This window comes from Octodon degus, unplaced genomic scaffold (genome assembly GCF_000260255.1).
Source record: "Octodon degus isolate 3935 unplaced genomic scaffold, OctDeg1.0 scaffold00146, whole genome shotgun sequence".
Classification (NCBI taxonomy): Eukaryota; Metazoa; Chordata; class Mammalia; order Rodentia; family Octodontidae; genus Octodon; species Octodon degus.
This window is the reverse complement of record NW_004524722.1, coordinates 7221345-7241820: the sequence shown is the minus strand read 5'-3', so window position 1 is coordinate 7241820 and position 20476 is coordinate 7221345. Positions and strand designations below refer to the sequence as shown.

Genomic DNA, 20476 nt, shown 5'->3' with positions numbered 1-20476 from the left:
GCACAGCACACCTGGGATCGAACCCTCAGCCCCTGAGTCTGCCTAAGCAGGTGCTTTAATCCGCTGAGCTAATTGAGCATGGGCATAGACTTTTGATTGAGGTTAGGATAAAGAGCCTTCTGAGGTATTTTCAGGTCCAGGAGATTTTTCAGCCTACAAATGCTGCTGATAGTTGCCAAGTCTCGGGACTTGTCCTGTGGAGGAACAGACGGAAGACACCAGGAAGCTATGCCGGACCAGATGGACCCTCTACGTCACCGCGCTCCTGCTCCTTGTGCCTAGAACTGAACTGGTGTCTGTGGTTGTATTTCTGCTATGCATGCACTCAAACCCAGCTTTGTGAGGCCCGGCTGAGCCCCAAGCAAGGCGCATCACACAGGGACACGCATCCAGAGGTGATGAAGTGCCCTCTTCCCCATTCCAGCACACCCTCACAGCGCACCCTACTGCTTCCACTCACAGCCCCCAACCATCTTCTTGCCTGAAGACCTTCTTTCGCCTCCTCTTCTCCTTCAACATAGTCACCATGACCACCTTCATCTTGAATTTCTTCTTGCGTTAAGTATGCGAGGCCGAGGCTCACCCCTCTCACCTCTGAGCCTGCTTCGCCAGCCCTCTCCCCCTCGTTCTCCTCTTCCCCTTCAGCTGAGTCTAGTGCTTTGTTACCTACTTTATCACATTCACCTAAACATGTGGTTTGCCGCAGCACTTCAAAAATACTTTCTCGGTAATCTTCTAGGTTTGTGATCTAAACAAACCAAGCCTTTTCAAATTGCTTTTACTGTCTGAGATCTTTGGTTTTGTTTTCACTCAGATTCAGGTAGGTAAGACCTAGGCATTTATCTGTTAAAACTTCTAAGCCTCCAGAAATAACAGTTACTAAATTCCAACTTTTGAAGTTCATTTAAGCTGGGAAGCTGGCCAGTGAATCCCCCCCTCCTCCCCGCCCCCCAACCAGGGATTAAACTCAGGCCCTTGCGCTTGCCAGGGAAGCGCTTATTCCACTGAGCCATCTCTCCAGTCCCCTGGCCAGTGAATTTAATCCCACATTAGGACTGGCCAAATATCCTAGAGGATTAAAGTGCCTGCAAGCAGGCACAGGGGCCCCCAGGCCTGCTGTGCTGGCCCCGCCCCCGGGGAGCACTGAGATGGCGATTGAGACTGGGCGTGGTGTAATCCCAGCACTTGGGAGGCTGTAAACAGGTGGATCACTCAGTCCAGTCTAGTAGTGAGACCCTGAACACCCTGTAGACCCTTCCCTAAAATACAAAAAAAAAAAAATTAATTCCACATTAGCTATACCCAGAAACTCTGGTTCTTTATGTCATTCAGCCTGTAATCCCAGCACTGAGGAGGCTGAGGCAGGAGGATCACTATGAGTTCAAGGCCAGCCTAGGCTACATACTAAGTTCAAGGCCACCCTGAGCTGCATAGTGAGACCCTGTCTCAAAAAAGAGTCATTCAGGCCTTCACTTCCCCCACTGGCACACAAGCAATTATCAAGGACAAACGTCACTTCCTCCCAGGCTCTGCACCTTAACTCAAGGTTATTCCGGCTTCTTCAGCTTCTGTCTTCCTCCTACTCTACTGGTACTAGTCCCTGCCATGTTCCCTTCCTGCTGTCCCCACTACCCCCAGGCCTAAATGTTTGGAATTATGGAAATGAATGAAAAGAATTGCATAGGGCCGGGGAGATGGCTCAGTAGAATAAGCGCTTCCCTGGCAAGCACAAGGGCCTGAGTTCAATCCCCGGATGCAAAGATAAATGCTCACCACCGCCAGATGGGTGTGGGGCTGAAGGAAAAGGACAACAGGTGGGGCCCAAGAGCAGGGTCTACTCCCCCACCCTGCTCCTTGTCCACACGGGAATGCACACATGCTCACCCACAGCGTCCCCATCGCCCTCTCCCTCCTGTCCCTCCTCTCCCTCTTCTCCTTTTCATCTCTTTTTCTCCTATCATCGTCATCATTTTGGTACAGGGATTGAACCTAGGACCTTTTACTCTCAGCTATATTCCCTAGAATTTTTAAAACTCTGAGACAGAGGATTCCTAAGTCACTGAGCTATCCAGGATGGGATCTGATTTGTGATCTTTCCTGCCTTAGCCTCTGTAAGTGCTAGAATTACAGGCATGCACTACCCCAGGCTAAAAAGTTAAATTTAGTTTTTAAACATTTGAAAAAAAAATTTTTTTTTAATAATTTCACTACGTAGTTCAGACTGGCCTTGAACTCACTATGTAACCCAGACTGGCACCGAAGTTGTAGTGATCCCCCTGCTTCAGCCCCACAAGTACCAGAATTATCGGTATGTACTACTACACTCAGCTAACAATGATATTTTTAAATACCATATATAATACCAACAAGCCTCCCACAAGACTATCCCCTACTTCTCTTGCCAGCTGTTGTAGCCCATTTGTGCAGCTTTAACAGAACACCTAAGCCTGGGTGATTTGCGAAGAACAGAAACTTATTTTGTTATAATTCTGGCAGCTGGGAAGTCTGAGGTCTGGTAAAGTTTTCTTGCTGTATCCTCTAGGCAGGAGGAAAGTTGCGTTCTTACACTGTGAAAGGTGGAAGATCAAAATGGCAAAAGGAGACTGAACCAGCCCCTTTATACTTGCCCCCACCTGTGGGCCCTATTGCCTTTCCAAAGGTCTTGCCTACTAACACTAAACACCTGACAATGAGCTACAATAAATAATAGGCAAGAGGGAGGTGCAGGGCTGGGGATGTGGTACAGTGGTAGAGCTCTTGCCTTGCATACACCAGGCCTTGGGTTTGATTCCCCAGAACCACAAAAAAGAAAAACAAAAACAAAAACCAGAAGTGTACAATAGGATCTTCCAGACCCCCGGATGGGGGTTAATACTTCAACAGGCCAGCAAGATAGCTCAGCAGAACAAGCAACTGCTTGGACCAGAGTTTGATTCCCAGAACCACATGCCATGCTGGTCTGCTTCTGGGTATGCTGAGCCAACCAGACCACTGAGTCCAGGCATGGTGGCACAAGCCTGTAATCCCAGGGCTGGGGAGGCTGAAAACAGGAAGATCATTAAGAGCTTGAGCCACGTGGTAAGAGTACCAAATACATACAAAACAAACAAACACAACAAAATAGGCTCAACCAGGAAGGACTTCACCATTGCATGCATCTGTGAGCTATAGTAAACCACCAAAGGTTAAAGGAAAATCTCAGTAGCATGACAGATCAGGGTTCCATTTCTTAAAGTAGCTAATGTCCCTAATTCCCTAATGTTAGAACAAACAACCAACAAAACAGACAGTGATATTTTCCTTCTTCTCTCTGTTCCTAGGCCAGGGCTGACCCTTAGGGACAGTTCAAGTCCTAGTCTCTCTTTATCTGTTAATCACCCATCTATCCCAGTGCAGAGACTGCTGTTGCTGGGCAACACAAGAGGTGCGATCCAGGTTCAGGGACCAGGTCACACAGGGGATCCCAGGAGAAACTTAACTAAGAGGCGGATGCAACTGTGGGGAGCCCAGGCGGAAGGAAGATCCACAGTAAACTGGAGTTCCTTACCAGTTGCAGAACAGATGTGCAGAGGTACAAGCAGCGATGGAATAACTGCAGAGCCTTCCTGTTCTCCTTCAATAGAGCCTTCTTCAGATCTAGTAGCTTATAGCACCGATCCGCCTCCTGGGGCAGCCAGGACACAGAGTGCAGCTCCTGAAGAAGCCTGGGATCAAGAAGTGAACTGGTTAGAGCCGGCATCCCAGTCCTCCCTCCTTGGACATCTTTGACCTCTTCCCAGCCCAATTTGCGCCTGACCGAGGAAATGACTGTAATATTCCTAGAGAACAACAGTGACAGCTTACTCTTGAGTGTTCTTTGGAAAAGTTAAAACCCAGAAAGTTACTGGCTGGGAACTATTTGGAAAAGACTGAAGGTCTGTACTGATGCTTACCTTGAGTATTAAGGTCCAGGGAAAGCTACTGTGTTGAGGGCCTGGTCCCCAACGCAGCAGTGTTCAGAAGTGGGGCCTCTGGGAGACAAGTGGACCATTTGGGCCCTGACATGATTGTGTAGCAGTGGAAACTATCATAGGATGTATTATGGAGGGAGCAGGATACCTGAGGTGTGCTGCTGAAGGTATACCCCCCTCCTTTCCTGCCACCATACCGTGGCAGCTGTGTTCCACCATGCACTCCCCACCATGATGTCATGCCTTGCCACCAACCCAAAGCAACCACAGACTAAACCCACAAGACAAAAATCAATCTTTCTTCCTTTCACATCTCTCAGGTACTTTGTTACAACCATGAAATACAGAGACTAGCATAACACATCTAGTGACCTCTCTGCCAGGAGAAAGTGCCAAGTAGCATCAACAGTCCAACACAGAAGAGGAGAAGAAGAGGCTTTTTTCTTGGAATAAGAAAACCTGAAGTTCCTAAACATATAGAGACAAATGGGTTTTAGGATTAAAGTGCTGATAGTGTAACTGTTCTAGAGGTCAACATTTCTGAGGAAGCCAGCTCTCGTTTTCCACTATCCCCCTCCTCCTCAAAGAACTCCAGATCACTAAACATCGTTTCAAAAATATTATAAGGGCCAGCGATATAGCTCAGTGGACTAAGCTCTTGCTTAGGTAAGCACAGGGGCCAGGGTTCAATCCCTGGCACTGCATGCTGCACCAGACCCGCCTGCAGGCATGCTGAGCTGGCAATGGAATCCTGGCGTGGTGGTGCATGCCTATAATCCCAGCACTAGGGAGACAGAAATCAGGAGGATCACTGAGTCCAAGCTGCATAGTGAGGCCCTGCACACACACACACACACCCCAAAAAAACCTTTAAAAATATTATAAAGACCCCCACCAACAAGCAGACAGTACAACTGTCTGATGATCATAATGGATGTCATTTATGCAGTGCCTACTGGTATTATATATCCATAATCACATCTAATTTTCATTGCAACTTTTCTAGCAGAAATCTTTACCCCAGCTTTAAGGTCAGGAAACTGAAGCTCAAAGAGTAAGGTTGATGCTAATGTTCAGAATCTAAATTCAGATCTGTCCACCCTCCCAAGCTCTTATGCATTTACTTACACTACAGTGACTAGATAAGAATGGAGAATAAAATCTGCCTAGAGCAGAGGCTGCAAACTTATACTAGAGGGTCAAATTCAGACCGAAAAGATTTCCAGTGAATACCACTAAGAGTCAGCACACTGTTTTAATTAAAATCTGAGCCAAAGAGTTAAAATTAAGAATTTTACCCCAGAATGTAGGCTTCCAAGAAATCTTAAAAAATAATTTGGTTGATCACATTGGACCTATGTTCCCAAATGGCAATAATTAGTCGTAGCTGGGAAGTCATTATCCTATTTAGATATAACCTCTAGATTGGAATCCCCCTTTATCCCAATGTCTTAAATCTAAGCATTGCATTCCCTACATCTGACCACTGCATACCTCCTGGTTAGGCCCCACAAAGATTTGAGTTTGGAACTCCTATCATACACCTGGGAACAGCAGAAGCATCCTGAAGGGAAGGGAAGGGAGCACTGAAAGTAGCAGCCTTCCCCTCTCCACCCCTCCCCCAAGGAGTACACATAATAGCGCGGGGAGAACAAGGAGAAGACTGGATCTAAGCTCCAGACTCGATCCTTAATAAATGTGTAATATCAGAGATAAGATTATGTACAAGGACATCTAATTACATGGTAATAAGTTCAAAAAATATGATTCAGAGAAAAAAGCAAATTATGTAACAATATGTAACATATGATCACATTTTCTATATGTAATAGGAAGAAAAGCTAGACGGGTACACAACGAAATGTTCACAGTGGTTTTTTTTTTTTTTTTTTTTGTTTTTTTTGTGTGTGTGTGTGTGGTACTGGGATTGAACTCAGGACCTTGTGCTTGCTAGGCAAGTGCTTATTCTACTAAGCTATCTCCCTGGCCCCACAGTGGTTATTTAAAGGTGGTAGGAGTAGATAATTTTCGTTGTGCTTTTCTGCTTTGCAGTTTCTCTACAATGATATACTACCATTCATGAAAACAGTCTTTAACAACATTGGAGTTGTATTAAAACCCTACCTGTTAATGTGGAGAAGCCCAGCTCCAAAGTGGGGCACAGCCGAGAGCAGATGATCCCCTAGGCGGGTCCGGAGCCGACACAGCCCCTGCTGCCTCGTGGTCTTTCTCCAGCTGCAGATCGGAGGGCAATGACAATACGCCCTTGCCGCCGTCCATCTCCCCCGAGTCCCGGCCCCGTCGCCACCTACCTGGTCCAGGCCTTGCGTACAAGGCAGTGCTTAAAGAATGGGATGAGCTGTAGCTGCTGCCAGAGAACAGACTGGTGGTGCCAGGCGCCCAGCGTCATGGCCTCACTGCCCTCCTCGGGGTGAACATGCAGGATCCCAAAGGGAGAGAAGATGTAGTGCTCAGCATTCACCCTTTTGGGTGGCACCACGACCAGGCTGTAGGGCCTTTAGGAAAAAAAAAACAAAAAAACCCCAAAAACATCATCTTAGTAGAAGCTGAAGGAGCCTGCGCAGACTTCAAGGAGATGAGAGAAGGCTTGAGGAGATTAAAAAGGAAGGCAGAAGAAAATAGGAAGGTGGAAAAGAGCGGAATGATTTTTAAACGAAAATGATGGAGTGGGCCAAATAGTTCAGCGGATTAAAGTGCCTACAATCAGGTGCAGGGGTTGGGGTTTCGATCCTAGGGCCTGCCATGCCAGCCCGCCCCTGGGGCAGACTGAGAGGGCAATTGAGACTGGGTGTGGTGGCGCAAATATTCTCTATTCCAAAACAATAAGTGCCTAAAGTGACAGACATGTCTATATTCTGATTTTATCATTATACATTGCATACATCACACTCCTTGTGGTGATGTGCGCCCGTAATCCCAGCACTTGGGAGGCTGTAAACAGGCGGATCACTATGAGACCGACCTAGGAATGAGACCCTGAACACCCTGCAGACCCTTCCCTAAAAAATTTGAAAAAAAGAAAATGATGGAGCAACTATTATTAAAAAGAAATCAAAGCCAAAGACAGATGAAGAAAACAGTACTCTCTGTTCCAAGAAGTTCCCTGTTCAGACGCAGACGTCTCACACCTCATGAAGTTTAAGACACTATCAGTTCTAAGCTACGGCATTATTTTATGAAATGCCGAGATGAAAAAATGCTTCCAATGTGATATTCCATCCCTTTGTAAGAGGCAGCACAAATTCAGACATGCTAAAATGTGGAAAACATGTCCCAAAAGTGGTTGTCAGAGCCTGGGAGGTGTGGGGAGAAAGAAGGATGGAGGGGGATGATTAGTTGGCACAGAGGTACAGCGGAGAGGGCGAGTAGCTCCTGATGTTGTGCAGCACACTGGGAAAACTGTGCTTAACAGCAATTTTTAAAAAAGTTAATTTATTCCATTGCCTTCTGTCAGAAAGCACACATGAAAAAGGCAGGCGAATTACTGACAGCCCGATGCATACCAACTGCTTTTCAGAGCACTGGAGACACAGGGACCAGAAACCCCTTGTACTGGCACTGGCCCTCCTTCCCACAAGCAGGTGCAGTCGGAGGGAGAGGCTTCTCTCTCACCCACCCCTCACCACCCCTCACCTGCTAAGTTCCAGGATTTTTTTTTTTTAATTTAGGAGAGGGTCTACACGGTGTACAGTGTTTCACTATGTAGATTAGACTCACGGTGATGCTCCTGTTTTCAGCCTCCCAAGCGCCAGGATTACAGCGCAAACCACCACACCCAGTCTCAATTGCCATCTCAGCACACCCCGGGGGGCGGGGCCATCACAGCACACCAAGATCTAACCCCAACCGCTGCACTCTGCCGAAGCAGGTGTTTTAGTCCATTGAGATGTCTGGCTGGCCCTTATTTTATTTATTTATTTATTCATTTATCTTATGGAACCAGGGATTGAATTTAGGTCCTCGCGCTTGCCAGGCAAGCACTTATTCTACTGAGCAATCTCCCCGGCCCCTAGCCCTTATAAATGCCAGGATTTAACAGCAAAGGTTACCAAAGAAAAAGATGTAGACACTGATTGGTAGCATGAATCACTCAGACCAAAGAGCCACTGGCACTACTTTCAAGAGAAAAATGAAAAATCAGCTTAAATACTCAATTTCAAGATTCAGGTATTCTCCTGGCTGAAGGGACAGAAAGGTTGGGGACACTGAGGAGCATGCCTTGGACACGACCTGCCAGTCCAGGCTCAGTGACCAGGGCAAGGGCTCACTGTAAGGCAGCAGCTGCTCGATGGTGCAGCCGACTTTCTTCAAACTCTTTCTGCTTGGTGTTGGTTTCCTTTGCAATTGCATTCTTAGCTTTCTCTTTGTCCAGTTTTAAAAATTCGCTGAGAGTTCATTCTTCAAACTGTTTCTTGACAGAAAGGAACACAGCTTCGCAAATGCTTTTTATGCTGCTCTGTGGGGTTGCCAGCTGGCCGCCAGCCTCCCAGCTCCTTGAAGCAGCAGATACACCGTGCCAACTCGGGCTTGCTCTTGGCCGGTCGGTAATGAAGCCGGTCTCGGCCATCAGCCGCTGCAGGGTGCAGGTGCAGCCCTCCGGAAAGGGCCAGTTCTTGAACATACAGACCTGGTGATCTTTACGATAGGGCTGTCATATCTGGGGCACTGATGTGGGCCCCCATTCTGTCACCATGCTACAGACTTAATAAGCTAATTGAATATTTCCAAATAGCTAATACAAAACATTCCAAATGTTCTCTATTCCAAAACAATAAGTGCCTAAAGTGACAGACATGTCTATATTCTGATTTGATCATTATACACTACATACGTCACACTGTATCCCATATGTATGTATAACTATTATGTGACAAAAGTTTTAAAGATCAGCTGGGGATGCAGCTCAGTGGTAAAGCACTTACCATGTGTAGGCTCTGGGTTGAATTCCTATACCATAAGATAAATGAATAGATAAAACATTTTTAAATTTAAACGTTTTAAAAAATACAATTTGGATATCATGCAGAGAAAGTCATGCCTCAAATGGCGTGGAAGAAGGGGTCCTGTTTGTGTAGCCCCAGGATAAACTTAGGGCCAGGAGGTACACATTAAAAGAAAGCAGATTTTGATTCAGTCTAAGGAACAGGACGCCTCAGAAAAAACAAAGCTTCCCAGATGCTGTAAAGATTTAAACAATTGATTGTTGCACTGGAGATGGAGGAGATTATTGTTAAATTTGCTGCAGAGGCTGTGATCAAGTGTTTCCCTCACTCTACAACAGAATAAAGCAGAAAGAGCAAAAGCTGAGAATGGAGTGACTAAGACAAAAGCTACCAGAGAAGGGTTGGATAAAGGAGGTAGGTGGTGGAGAGAAGGAGGCTGGGTACAAGGAGAAGAATGGGCATGGGGAGAAAGAGAAGGAGGCAGACTGTGTTGGAGGAAAGAAATCAGGAGTGGGAAGCACAGAAGAGGCCCGGATGCAGGCTCGCACCTGAAGTACCGACTGGGAGCCACATTGAGATAGAGGAAGTGGATCTTCTTCAGGTTCTTCTCTCTATCCATAAGGGTCAACACCTCGCTACCCGTGAAGAAAGTCTCAGATGAGGCGCTGCTACTTCTCTCTTGGAAGGACTTCTCCCCAGGAACTTCATAGCCAAACTGAGACCTGTACGCAAAAGGTCAGGAGAGAAAAGGCAGAGGAGGAGGTCAGGGACCTGGAGGTGGGCCTTGCCAGTGTGGGCCATGGAAGGAGGAGCCAGCTCTGGTGTCTGAGGGGAAGACAAATACTGTCAGGGCCTGCCCACTACCTATGTGTGGAGACATAGTGAGCAGACGGCACTTGTCCAGTAACTATGTTCACACGGGGCACGAGCAACTTCTCCCTTTCTGACAAATGAATAATCCTGGTTGACTGATTACTGTGAAGTCATACTGCCCAATACTATGTATAGAGAATAGGAAGAATTTGTTTTCAACTCTTCGTCCTATAAGTTCACTGGCCTGTCCTCTGTTAGCCTTCCTAACCTTCTACATCTGACCTCCTATCTTTACTTCCGGTTCCTGGCCCTTCGTGAGCTCCATCCCACTACAATAATTACTCTTACTTCCATCATCATTTTTTCCCTTTCCTATCATCATCATTTAAACTCTAGCTTCTGGGGCTGGGAGATGGGTCAGTAGAACTCAGGGGACTGAGTTTAATCCCTGGTTCTGCAAAGAAAAAAAAAAAAAGGAAAAAGAAAAAACAATTCTAGCTTCCAAGTCTTTTCATTTTGAGTCTCAATTTCGGGATGCACCCCTCAGTCCCCTGAAGCTTCCTCATCTTCTTACCCTGGATAAAAAATATTTTTTCTGGATTGTTCAGGCCTCCTACCTTGTTGCCCAGAATTGTTTTTAATATTTTAGTTCTTTTCTGGTTCTTACGAATTTCACTACTGTGTTCTCTAAATCTGTAAAGAATGCTATTGGGGCTTGGGAGATAGCTCAGTAGAATAAGTGCTTGCCTGGAAAGCACAGGGTCCTGAGTTCAGTCCCCATTACTGCAATAAAAAAGAAAAAATGCTATTGGTATTTTGATTGGGATTGTGTTAAATCTGTAAATAGTTTTGAAAGTATAGCCATTTTGGCTAAACTGGTTCTGCCTATCCAGGAACAAGGGATATGTTTTTATTTTCTCATATCCCCTTCTATCCCTCATTAGTCTCATCTTCTTGTTCTTCATAATACTGGTCAGCAAAATTGCCAAGAAAATTAATCATGAAGAACTCATTAGTAATTCTGGTTGGGATGATCTCATAAGAGAAAACAAAGAAAAACACCAATGAAAACCTGGAAATGATTTAACTTAGCCTTAAAGTATACTAATATCATTAGCTGACTCAAACTTTGATCAATGGAATAAGCCACCCCAGACGTTACAATCCAATCCTATTCTAGAGATCAAATCATCAATATAGTGTATGACTATGACATTGGATCAGAAAGTCTTAAATAAGATAAATGCTATCATTCATTTCCTCAGCAGTTAGAGCTTCATATGATATAGTAGATTCAGAAGCTCATAGACTCAAGGATACTGGCTCCTCTATAAATCTCTTGATTATAGACTTTTTTTTTTTTTTTGTATTTTAGGGAAGGGTCTATAGAGTGTTCAGGGTCTCACTACTAGATCAGACTCATAGTGATCTGGCTCTTTACAGCCTCCCAAGAGCTGAGATTACAGGTGTGCGCCACCATGCCTAGTCTCAGTCGCCATCTCAGCACACCCCAGCAGTGGAGCCCACATGGAAGGCCTGGGGATCAAACCCCCAGGCCCCTGCACTTGCTTGCAGGTGCTTTAATCCACTGAGCTATGTGGCCAGCCCTCATTTTGTTTTGATATTTTAGTACAAGTTCTCAAGTTCCTTTAAACTGTACCTTAACCCTATGCCTGGCCCTGCCAAGCCCTAATCGCACCTTCCTTTGCTTTCTTTCTTGCCTGGATAAATTGCTGTTGTCGGCCAAGAACTAACTCCACTTCAGTTGCCTTGCCACATACTTACCTGTGTCTGCCAGTTTGAGAGATAAAAGTGTTCTCTGCGAGGCTAGCTGCTCTGTGCTCTGGAAACCTCACCCCTTCTCCGTGGTATATTTTAAATTTTCTCTTCTTACCTTAGACTGCTAATTTAGCCTACAAATATTTATTAGGTACGTATTTCTCTAGGACTGTTTTAAGGGTTATAAACATCTACTTTTAAAAAGAATCTTATCCAGACACCAAAATTATTTCAACCTGCTTTCCTACTATTCTTTCAAGTCAAGCTTCATAAAGGAATAGCAAAATGAGAGATACAGGGTGGCTAGATAGCACAGTAGAATAAGCGCTAGCCTGGCAAGCCCAAGGGCCTGAGCTCAATCCCCAGTTCCTCAATAAAAAAAAAAAAAAAAAAAAAAAAAAAAAGAGAGCGATCCATCTCATCTTCCACTCATAATCTAGTTTCCTCCCATGAACTTCACTGAAACTGCCAGCACCAAACTTTCTTTTGTTGCTAAATGCTGTAATTTTCAGATTTTTACTTGCCTTAGTAGCAATGAACATTACTAAGTGTTGCCTCTTAATCTCAAGGTATTTTGCTAAACTAATACAGCTGCACAGGGACATGCTCTCCCCTACTGTCTGGTTTCTCTCCCTCTGCTTCTCCCTCTCCTCCTTCCCACCTTCTCTATCTCCCTTCCTTCCCAGAAGTGCAACCAGGAGACATGGTATTCTTTTGTACTACAATACTTACTACAATTTGTAACTAGATTTTATTTGTGTTAAGGTATCTACAGCTATCTTCTTAACTGTAAGCCTGCATGGCAAAGGCTTGGCTCTGCCTTATCATATTATCCCCAGCATCCAGCAGGTGTTATTCAATGAATGCTTGGGAAGCCAGGCCAGGAAAACTTCATGTAAACTAAGCTTTATTAGCTAGACTGCAGAGGTTTACTGCCAGGTTCAAAGAGAGGGAGGAGAACTTGACCCCTTCCCAACATCTCATGTGATTGCTGTTTCAGTTAAGGTGTGTGTGTGTGTGTGTGTGTGTGTGTATGTTTTGGTGGGGGACACTTATACTCAGGGAACAGGGCAGCTCTTTGAAAAAGGAGAAGGTTGCTGGGACTGCAGAAGGCATAACTTGTTGGCTATCTTCCAGGAGCCTGTCTATCACCCACCATCAGAGCTTTGAGACTTGAGGAAAAACCAAGGAAGCCAAGCTTGACTAAAGGTGAAACTAATCTTTTCCCCTGTACAGCCAATGTTGCATAGACCAACTAGAAAACAGCTAGAAAATCAATCTAGAGGTCAGGGAGAACTTCAAAGAGTAACACTAAAGAACTTTCAAAAGAGGAGGTCTCTGTAGGCATTCTGAAATCCTAAAGAGCACAGACAGCCAGAATTTCAGTGGAATCCTTACTCCAGGGGTAACAAAGCCCACACTGGGAAGGCGGGATAGCAGTCTTCAATGGGGCAGGCTGAAATCCCACCCTAGCGCTGCCACAGTACTCTGTCTTGGAGCTTACGAAGACCCACAGTGGCGAGCACTCCTTAGTTATTCTAAGGCCCCAAGACACCAAGCACCTAAGACCCAGCGTATGATAAGCTCAGAGGTGAAGCTCAATGACTATGAGTAAATGAGAAATAGAGGCTTCTGGCCATCTAAGAAGGAAACCTGAAGGCTGCAAAGTCAAGAAGGTTTTTGGAGCTTTGATTTCCTGAGTGGTGACTTTTGACTTCAATCTCTGCATTTCCCTAATGGGGATTAACAGCAGATTTATTGAGCAGCCTCATCCCAGCTCACCTTGGGGTCAGGCTAATCCTTAATATCAACAGTGAGGTGGCTGTAAACATCAAGAGGCCCTAGAGACACCCTAACCTGACGTTTTTCTCCTCTGCCCAGAGCCCCAGAAACTCACTCAGTTTCTGTGCTTCCAACAGATTCCTCTTCATACTGCACAGGGATGTCTGTAGCCAGTGCCAAGGGCAGGAGACTGAGGCCACCCAACCACTGGGTCTCTTCTAGGGCCACCTCAGCACCAACAATGCCCAGGCAGTGCTGTAGCTCAGCCAATGTCAATGGTCGCATCCATGTGGCCAGTTCCTGTGTTACTTGCTGCCCACCCCGCTGGGCCTGCACAAAAGGGCAGGCTGGGTATGGGGGCCCTCGGTGGAGTTGCTTCTTCTGGGCATGGCAGTCAACGTGGGAGGCACCGTGGAACAAAGAGCTGTCTGGGGGAAAGGCCTGGGCCATGGCACCGAGCAGGTCCAGGTGGAGTTGGGCTTTGACCCAGGGAGCCCAGCAGTACAGCTGCTCCAAGAAGGGCAGCAGATCAAGGTGACCAACTAGCAACTCACGGTATGGAGGCAGGAGACCCAGCACTGCATGCAGGTACCGCCACGCTGCAGGGCTGTGGTCCTGCAGCACAGCGGAGAACAAGGCTTGGAGCTCAGCAATCAGAAGCTTCAGCACCGTGGGCTGCTCTGAGTCAGTCTCTGCGGTCAGGAATTTCCTCTGTCTCGTCTGGCAGGTCCAAGGTCCAGGCCCTGTGCTATCCAGGCTACGTACAGAGTGCCACGACTCGAGGTTTTCTGATGATACTGCATCAAGAGACAAACCTGCCCTCCTCTCTTCCAGGGCCGAGAGGAGCTGGACATTCAACTGCTGTCGAAGAGATCTTGCCCACAGTTCAGGCGCCAACTGCCAGTTCCAGGCTCTCTGCTTCTGGGTTTCACCTGCATGGCCCAGACCAGGAGAGAGACAGGAAAAGGGCCCTCAGGTTCTTGCCAGAGTTCATGAGGTTGGAAGAAAGGACCCCCAGCCTGAAAGGGGATGGAGCTGCAGATGCAGGTGGGCACAGTGCCTTTCCTTCAGCCTACACTACGCACTTCCCCAAGGACTGAGAAGCCGGCATGTCCCAGGTGGAGCCCTCCCTGAGCCGGAAGGAGTTCTTTCCCTCCTGCCAGTTCCCTCACCTGGCCCAAGGGGTATGGCAGGCAAGGGACGGGAAGACAGCCAGCTCTGCCGCTGCCGACGACGCTTCATTGGGCAGTGCCTGCTGAGGAAGTGGGTGCACTCAGACTCAGGTCCCAGGCGGGCTCCCCCAGTCACAGCCACCCCCACACAGAGGCCGGCCCGGAAGTGATCGCCCACCCGGGGCTCACCCTGAGAACCTTGCTCACAGCAAGGAAGCTTCAGAGGGGAGGCTGGCGAGCACCCGAGGGGAAGGAAGGGAAGGAATGAGCTTTCAGTTGAGGCAGCAAAGCCCCAGTCTCCTGACGTCTTGGCCCACAGGCTGAGAAGCCCATGACAGGGGTGGGCAAACCAATGGAGTGGGAGCCATGACCCGGCGGCCAGGACTTGATGGAACCTGGAGAAGGGGCAAAGGAGTGGGCTACAAGAGGAAGACGCTCTGTGGTAGCCCGCAGGAGGCCGCCTTCCTGGGGGCAGGGACAACACAGATCCAGGGGAGCCAAGGCGAGCAGATCCTAGGCGGAGGCCAGTAGCTGCAGGGCTGCCAGCTGTTTAGAACCGTTAAGGCCCTGGAGGTCCCGAGCCTGGGTGTGGAGTCGAGACAGCAGCGGAGGGGGGATGGTCGCACTGGGCGGGGCCGGAAGAGGCCAGCATCTCCAGACTGGGTCTGGGAAGGCCATTCTTCCCGGGATTGAACTCAGATCCTTGCGTTTGCCAGTCAAGCGCTTATCCTACTGAGCCATCTTCCCTGCCCCTAAAAGGGCCATTCTTGACTGTGGATCCATTCACTGTCTAAGCTAGTGCCAGATCCCAAAGAGGTTTGCCCTCTGGACTCCACTCCCCCCTACCCCCTGCAACACTGCCTTGGGCCCCACCCCATCTCCCAAAAGGAAGTCCTAATACAATAAGACAAAATCTTCTTCAACCTGCTCCATCTCTAAATGGGGGCTAGAGATCCAATGGTGGATTTTTAAAAATCCAGCTGAGCTGAGTGGAGTGTCATTGATCTGTAATCCCAGCACTCTAGAGGCTGAGACAGGAGGATCACTGCAAATTAGAGGCAGGGCTGGGCTTCATAAGACAGACCCTGTCTCAAAAAGTAAATTCAGCTGACTGATGTTCAAAGAAAGAATGAAGAAAGAAGAAATACAGCCCTGCGTGTACTTGGAAATCCAGATTTTATATCAAACTGGCTATTCACCACTTGGATAGCTTAAAAGAATCTCAAACTTTTATTTATGTACTTGGTTGTTACAGGGTCTTTCTACACAGCTCAGTGATCCTCCTGCTTTCAGCCTCCCCAGAGCTAGGATTACAGGCAAGCACCTCTGCACCCCAACTGTGGATGGCTCAGCCTGCCCTCAGGTGGGGCTGGTGTGGCACGTTGTGCCAGGGATGGAACTGTGGTCCCTGAGCTTGCCTAAGCAAGCGCTTTAGTCTGCTGAGCTATCTTGCCAGCCCTCAAACTTTTATTTTTTTTAGATAGTCTCTTGCTACATAGTTGAGGCTGGCCTTAGACTATGTAGCCCAGACTGGCCTCTGACTTGCTAGCAGCCTCCTGTCTCAGCCTCCCAAGCACTAGGATTACAAGTGTATACCAATGGGCTGGGCTCAAACTTTAAAACTTAAAATGTCCAAAACTAGACTCCTAACTATGCTCTTCCCTGTATGCAAGCTGCTCCTTTCATTATCTGGCCATCTGAATAGAAAGGCAGGGATGACTTGGTTATCTTTCTGAGTGCAGGCATCCATCTTCTGCCCATGGATACTGGAACCTTTGATTCTCCCAGCTTTGGACTGGAACTGAAGTGCACACTGGCTTTCCTGGTTGTCCAGCTGGTAGACAACAGACTGTGGGGCTTCTGTGCCTGTGGTTGGGCCCCGGGAGGGGCCTCACTAAAATACAAGATTTCTGTGGCTGTGTAGCACATTCTTACAAACTAAGCAGCCTAATAACATGAGTAAAATTATCACCAGTTCCATCGATCAGATGTCCAGCGTGACTTGGTTGGATTCTCTGTGGTGAGTACGATACAGATTACAGAAATCAGCATTAAGTGTGTTGAATTCTCATCTGAGAGAATTTTCTCAACTGAGAGGGGGAAAAAAATCCACTTCTGAGCTCAGTCTTCTTGGTGGGTCTCAGATTGCTGCAGTTTTGGGATTGACTGAGGCCTCTTGTCCTTTCTCGGTTATCTGCCGTGAGCAACTCTGTCCATTTGTTACCTGCCGTCCTTGTCCCATGTCCCTCAATCTTCAAGCCAGAAATCACACTCAAATCCTTCTCACACTTCACACTGTTCTCATGTCCTCTGCAGCCAGCCACAGAACACTCCTGCCTTAAATGGCTTAAGTCAGGCCCACGCAGATAATATATACAGTCAAAACTGTGCCATAAAATGTGACATTATCACAAAAGTACACACTCCTTGTCCCAAGGGGTGAGTATATTATATACACCAGGGGCAGGGTATCTCAGGGACTAAGATTCTGCTTACCAGGATATGCTGTAATAAAAAGACTCAAAGCAGCTTAAACATGATAGAGGTTTATTTTTCCTCTCTCACCTAACTGGTCAAGTACCCCAGGGCTGCCTGCAGTGGGCAGGTTGTCCTACCTTCTCCAAAGCAGTTCTTAGCTTCAAATTCCCCGAGGGTTCACCACTAATTCTGCTGGGGTCCACCCTGCCTAGTGAGATGGGAGAAAAGAGAAGCCATGCCCTTTGCGTTAGGGGCACAGTCGGGAAACTTCCCACACCGCTCAGTCACATGCCCACACCTCGCTGTAACTAATGCCACCAAATCTAATATTTAGTTTTAGACATTATGTGCCCAGGTAAAATTCAAGGTTTTATTAGTAAAGAAAGGGGGAAGTAGACACTGGGATAACCAGTGGCTTTCACTACTACTGGAGCAGGAGCGGTGAACATCCTTTTCTCCTTGCGTCCTGAAGGCTAACTTCCTCATCCCAAGTCCCTGCTCAAACACCACCTCATTAGTGGGGTCTTCCCTAGCCATCCAATAGACGATGGCAACACTCTTCTTGATGCTTTATGCTTTTTGCCCTAAATTATTTTTTCCACAGTACCAATTACCAACTTGTATAGACACCACATACTTATATGCCTACTGGATATTTGTCCTGACTAGAAATGTAAGCTCCATACCAGCAGAAATTCTTTTCTCTGCTCTATCCCCAGTGCCTAAGGTGAGACACCATGAGTAGGGGATCAGAAACTATTCATAGAGAAAAAACATGAATGTGGGCCAAGGAGATAGCTCAGTGGCATGAGTGCTTGCTTGTTAAGTGTCAGACCATGAGTTTGATCCCCCATACAAAAAACCCCAAAACAACCATGATGCATTATAATCTTCATGAGCAGGTAAGAAGACAGGTTTTAGGGCCAGCGAAATAGCTCAGCAGACTAAGCGCCTGCTTTCCCAAGCACAGGGAGCAGGGTTTGAGCCCTGGTCTCGCATGCTGTGCAGGCCCCACCTCCAGGGCACAACTGAGTCCCGGCATGGTGGTGCACGCCTGTAATCCCAGCACTGGGGAGGCTGAAAACAGGAGGATCGCTATGAGTCCGGGCTGCATAGTGTTCCAAATACACACACACACACATACATACATACGTACATACATAAGACAGGCTTTAGGGTTAGACTGCCTAAACTAAAATCTTGACTTCATCTTTTAAAAATGAAGACAGTAATTGTGTATTTTGAGGGTGAGTATGAGGATTAAATGAATCAATGTATATGACATGCTTAGAATAGAGCCTGGTAGATAACAGACACTTGACACAACTGATCCTTTTGGTTATTCATCCTAATATGTTGACAAACAAGACATTGAAGAGGTCTGCGCAGGCGTGGATAAGGGCCCTCATCTTCGTTTCTCATGCTCTGGTCTCATGTGATGACCTGGCCTCCTGTCAGAACCGAGAAGATGCTGCACCTATTGGTTTTCCTGAGAAACAAGTTGCGTGCATACTTGCACATACATGTAGAGATTTGTTTTAAAAAATTAACTCACATGCATGTGGGGGGCTGGTAATTTTCAAATCTGTTGGGCAGGCCACCATGCGTGCTGGAAACCCAAGCAGAAGTTAAGGCAGCAATTTTGTTTTATTTTTGTCACTTATATGTCTGTTTGTTTACACGCCTGCTTTTCCAGGCCCTGCTGGGAAAAAAAATCAAAGTGAAAAATGTCTACCTAGTCCAGGATATCCTCCAACACTCCGTGTGCTTTATGATAAGTCTTAACACACACGCATTCTCCGCACGCGCGGGTCTCACTGCTGCGCTTCTGCACGCGCATACCCCGCTCTGGTCCCGTCTTCCCCTCATTCTCCTATGCTCCCCCAGTTCCTCTTTCCACTGTCTCCCACCTCCTTTCCAGGCCCCAGGAGGCCCCCTTCCACTTTCAGGACATTTTTGTTACTTTTGTCATTTAGCTTTCACGTAAGAGAAGACCCAGTGCTTGCGTCTCTCGGTCTGGGGCTGGAGTGTGGCTCAGGGTTCGAGCGCCTGCCTTGCATGTGCAGTCTTAGGTTCAACCCTCAGCACAAACACAAAACAAACTAGCCTACTGAATACCGTGGTCCCTCACTTACTGCAGAGGTCATGTTCCAGGCACTCTCATGATAAGTGAAAGTAAGCAAAGTAGTGACGTTGTATTTATTTTATTTTTTCATTTGTGTATTGGTAGAGTACACAGATCAGACTCGTGGTGATCCTCCCGTTTTCAGCCTCCTCCCCAGTGCTGGGATTACAGCTGTGTGCCACCACTCAGACTGTGTCGCGGGCTCAGTGCACCCTGGGGGCAGGGCCGGCGCAGATGCGGGACCTGGGATCGAATATTTTAGTATTTATATATATTTTAATGCCTTATAAACCTTTCCTACACTTTTATAAACCTTTCCTACACTTTAAAAAACACTTTTAATGTTCTTAACCATTTTCTACTCATAAACCTATGTAATTTTAACATACATACACTACAGTACTTCAGAGTCCCACGATATAGTGAAAAACCCGTGGTAAATAATTTAGATTAATAATTTTTGAAAACCCACAAAACAATGAATCTGGGAAAGTCCAACTGTGAAATAGTGAGGAACTACTGTATTTGTCTTTGTGAGTATGGCTTATTTCATGTCTTCTGGCTCCATCTATTTTTCTACAAATGAGAGGACTTACTTTTATGGCTGAACGTGTACATTTCTTTATCCGCTCATCTGTTGATGGGTACTTAGGCTGACCTTACGCCATTGCTAGAACAATGCTACAGTAAACATGGGTATGCGGGTGTTTTTTTTGTTTGTTTGTTTCTTGTTTTTTTTTTTTTTTTTTGTGGAACTGAGGATTGAACTCAGGCCCTTGAGCTCGCCAGGCAAACGCTTATTCTACTGAACTATCTTCTCAGCCTCCAGGTGTCAAGTTTCTTATATGCTGATTTTATTTCCTACAGATATACAGAGGAACGGTATATCTATATCACAGGGTAGTTCTACTTTTAGTGTTTTGAGAACCCCCTATACTGTTTTCCATAATGGCTAATTCATATTCCACCAAAAGTGGTTTTTGGTTTTTCACCCTCACCAGCATTTGTAGTTTTTCGGTTTTATAACAGTCATTCTAACTGGGACATAGACTCACAGCGTAATTTTGATTTGCATTTCCAATACTTATTTTTTTTTCTTTTTCTTTTTAAAGGAAACCAGTCATACTTTTTTTTAATTTTATTTTTTTTATTTGAGAGAGAGAGAGAGAGAGAGAGAGAGAGAGAGAGAGAGAGAGAGTGTGTGTGTGTGTGGGGCCAGCTCAGCCCACCAGGGGGCGGGGCTGGCTGGCATGTGGTGCTGGGGGATTGAACCGCGGTCCCTGTGCTTTGCTAAGCTTGTTCTAAGTAGGTGCTTTAGACCACTGAGCCATCTCTCCAGCCCCCTTTCAATACTTATTGATCATTTGTACTTCCTTCATAAACTGTCTGTTCGGATCATTTCTCATTTATTGT

The 20476-nt window shown here is 46.6% G+C and overlaps 1 protein-coding gene across 1 annotated transcript in view; it reads right to left on the bottom strand.

The window, feature by feature from the left end:
• LOC101581090 (dynein heavy chain domain-containing protein 1) overlaps nucleotides 1-14535 on the bottom strand; it is a 41698-nt gene extending 27163 nt beyond the window's left edge. The window contains 6 exon segments of the mRNA XM_023702146.1: nucleotides 3548-3704; nucleotides 6075-6185; nucleotides 6263-6466; nucleotides 9463-9636; nucleotides 13404-14220; nucleotides 14461-14535. Coding sequence (XP_023557914.1) covers nucleotides 3548-3704; nucleotides 6075-6185; nucleotides 6263-6466; nucleotides 9463-9636; nucleotides 13404-14220; nucleotides 14461-14530 — 1533 coding nt within the window. The 5' untranslated portion in view covers nucleotides 14531-14535.
• Nucleotides 14536-20476: the final 5941 nt, after the last annotated feature.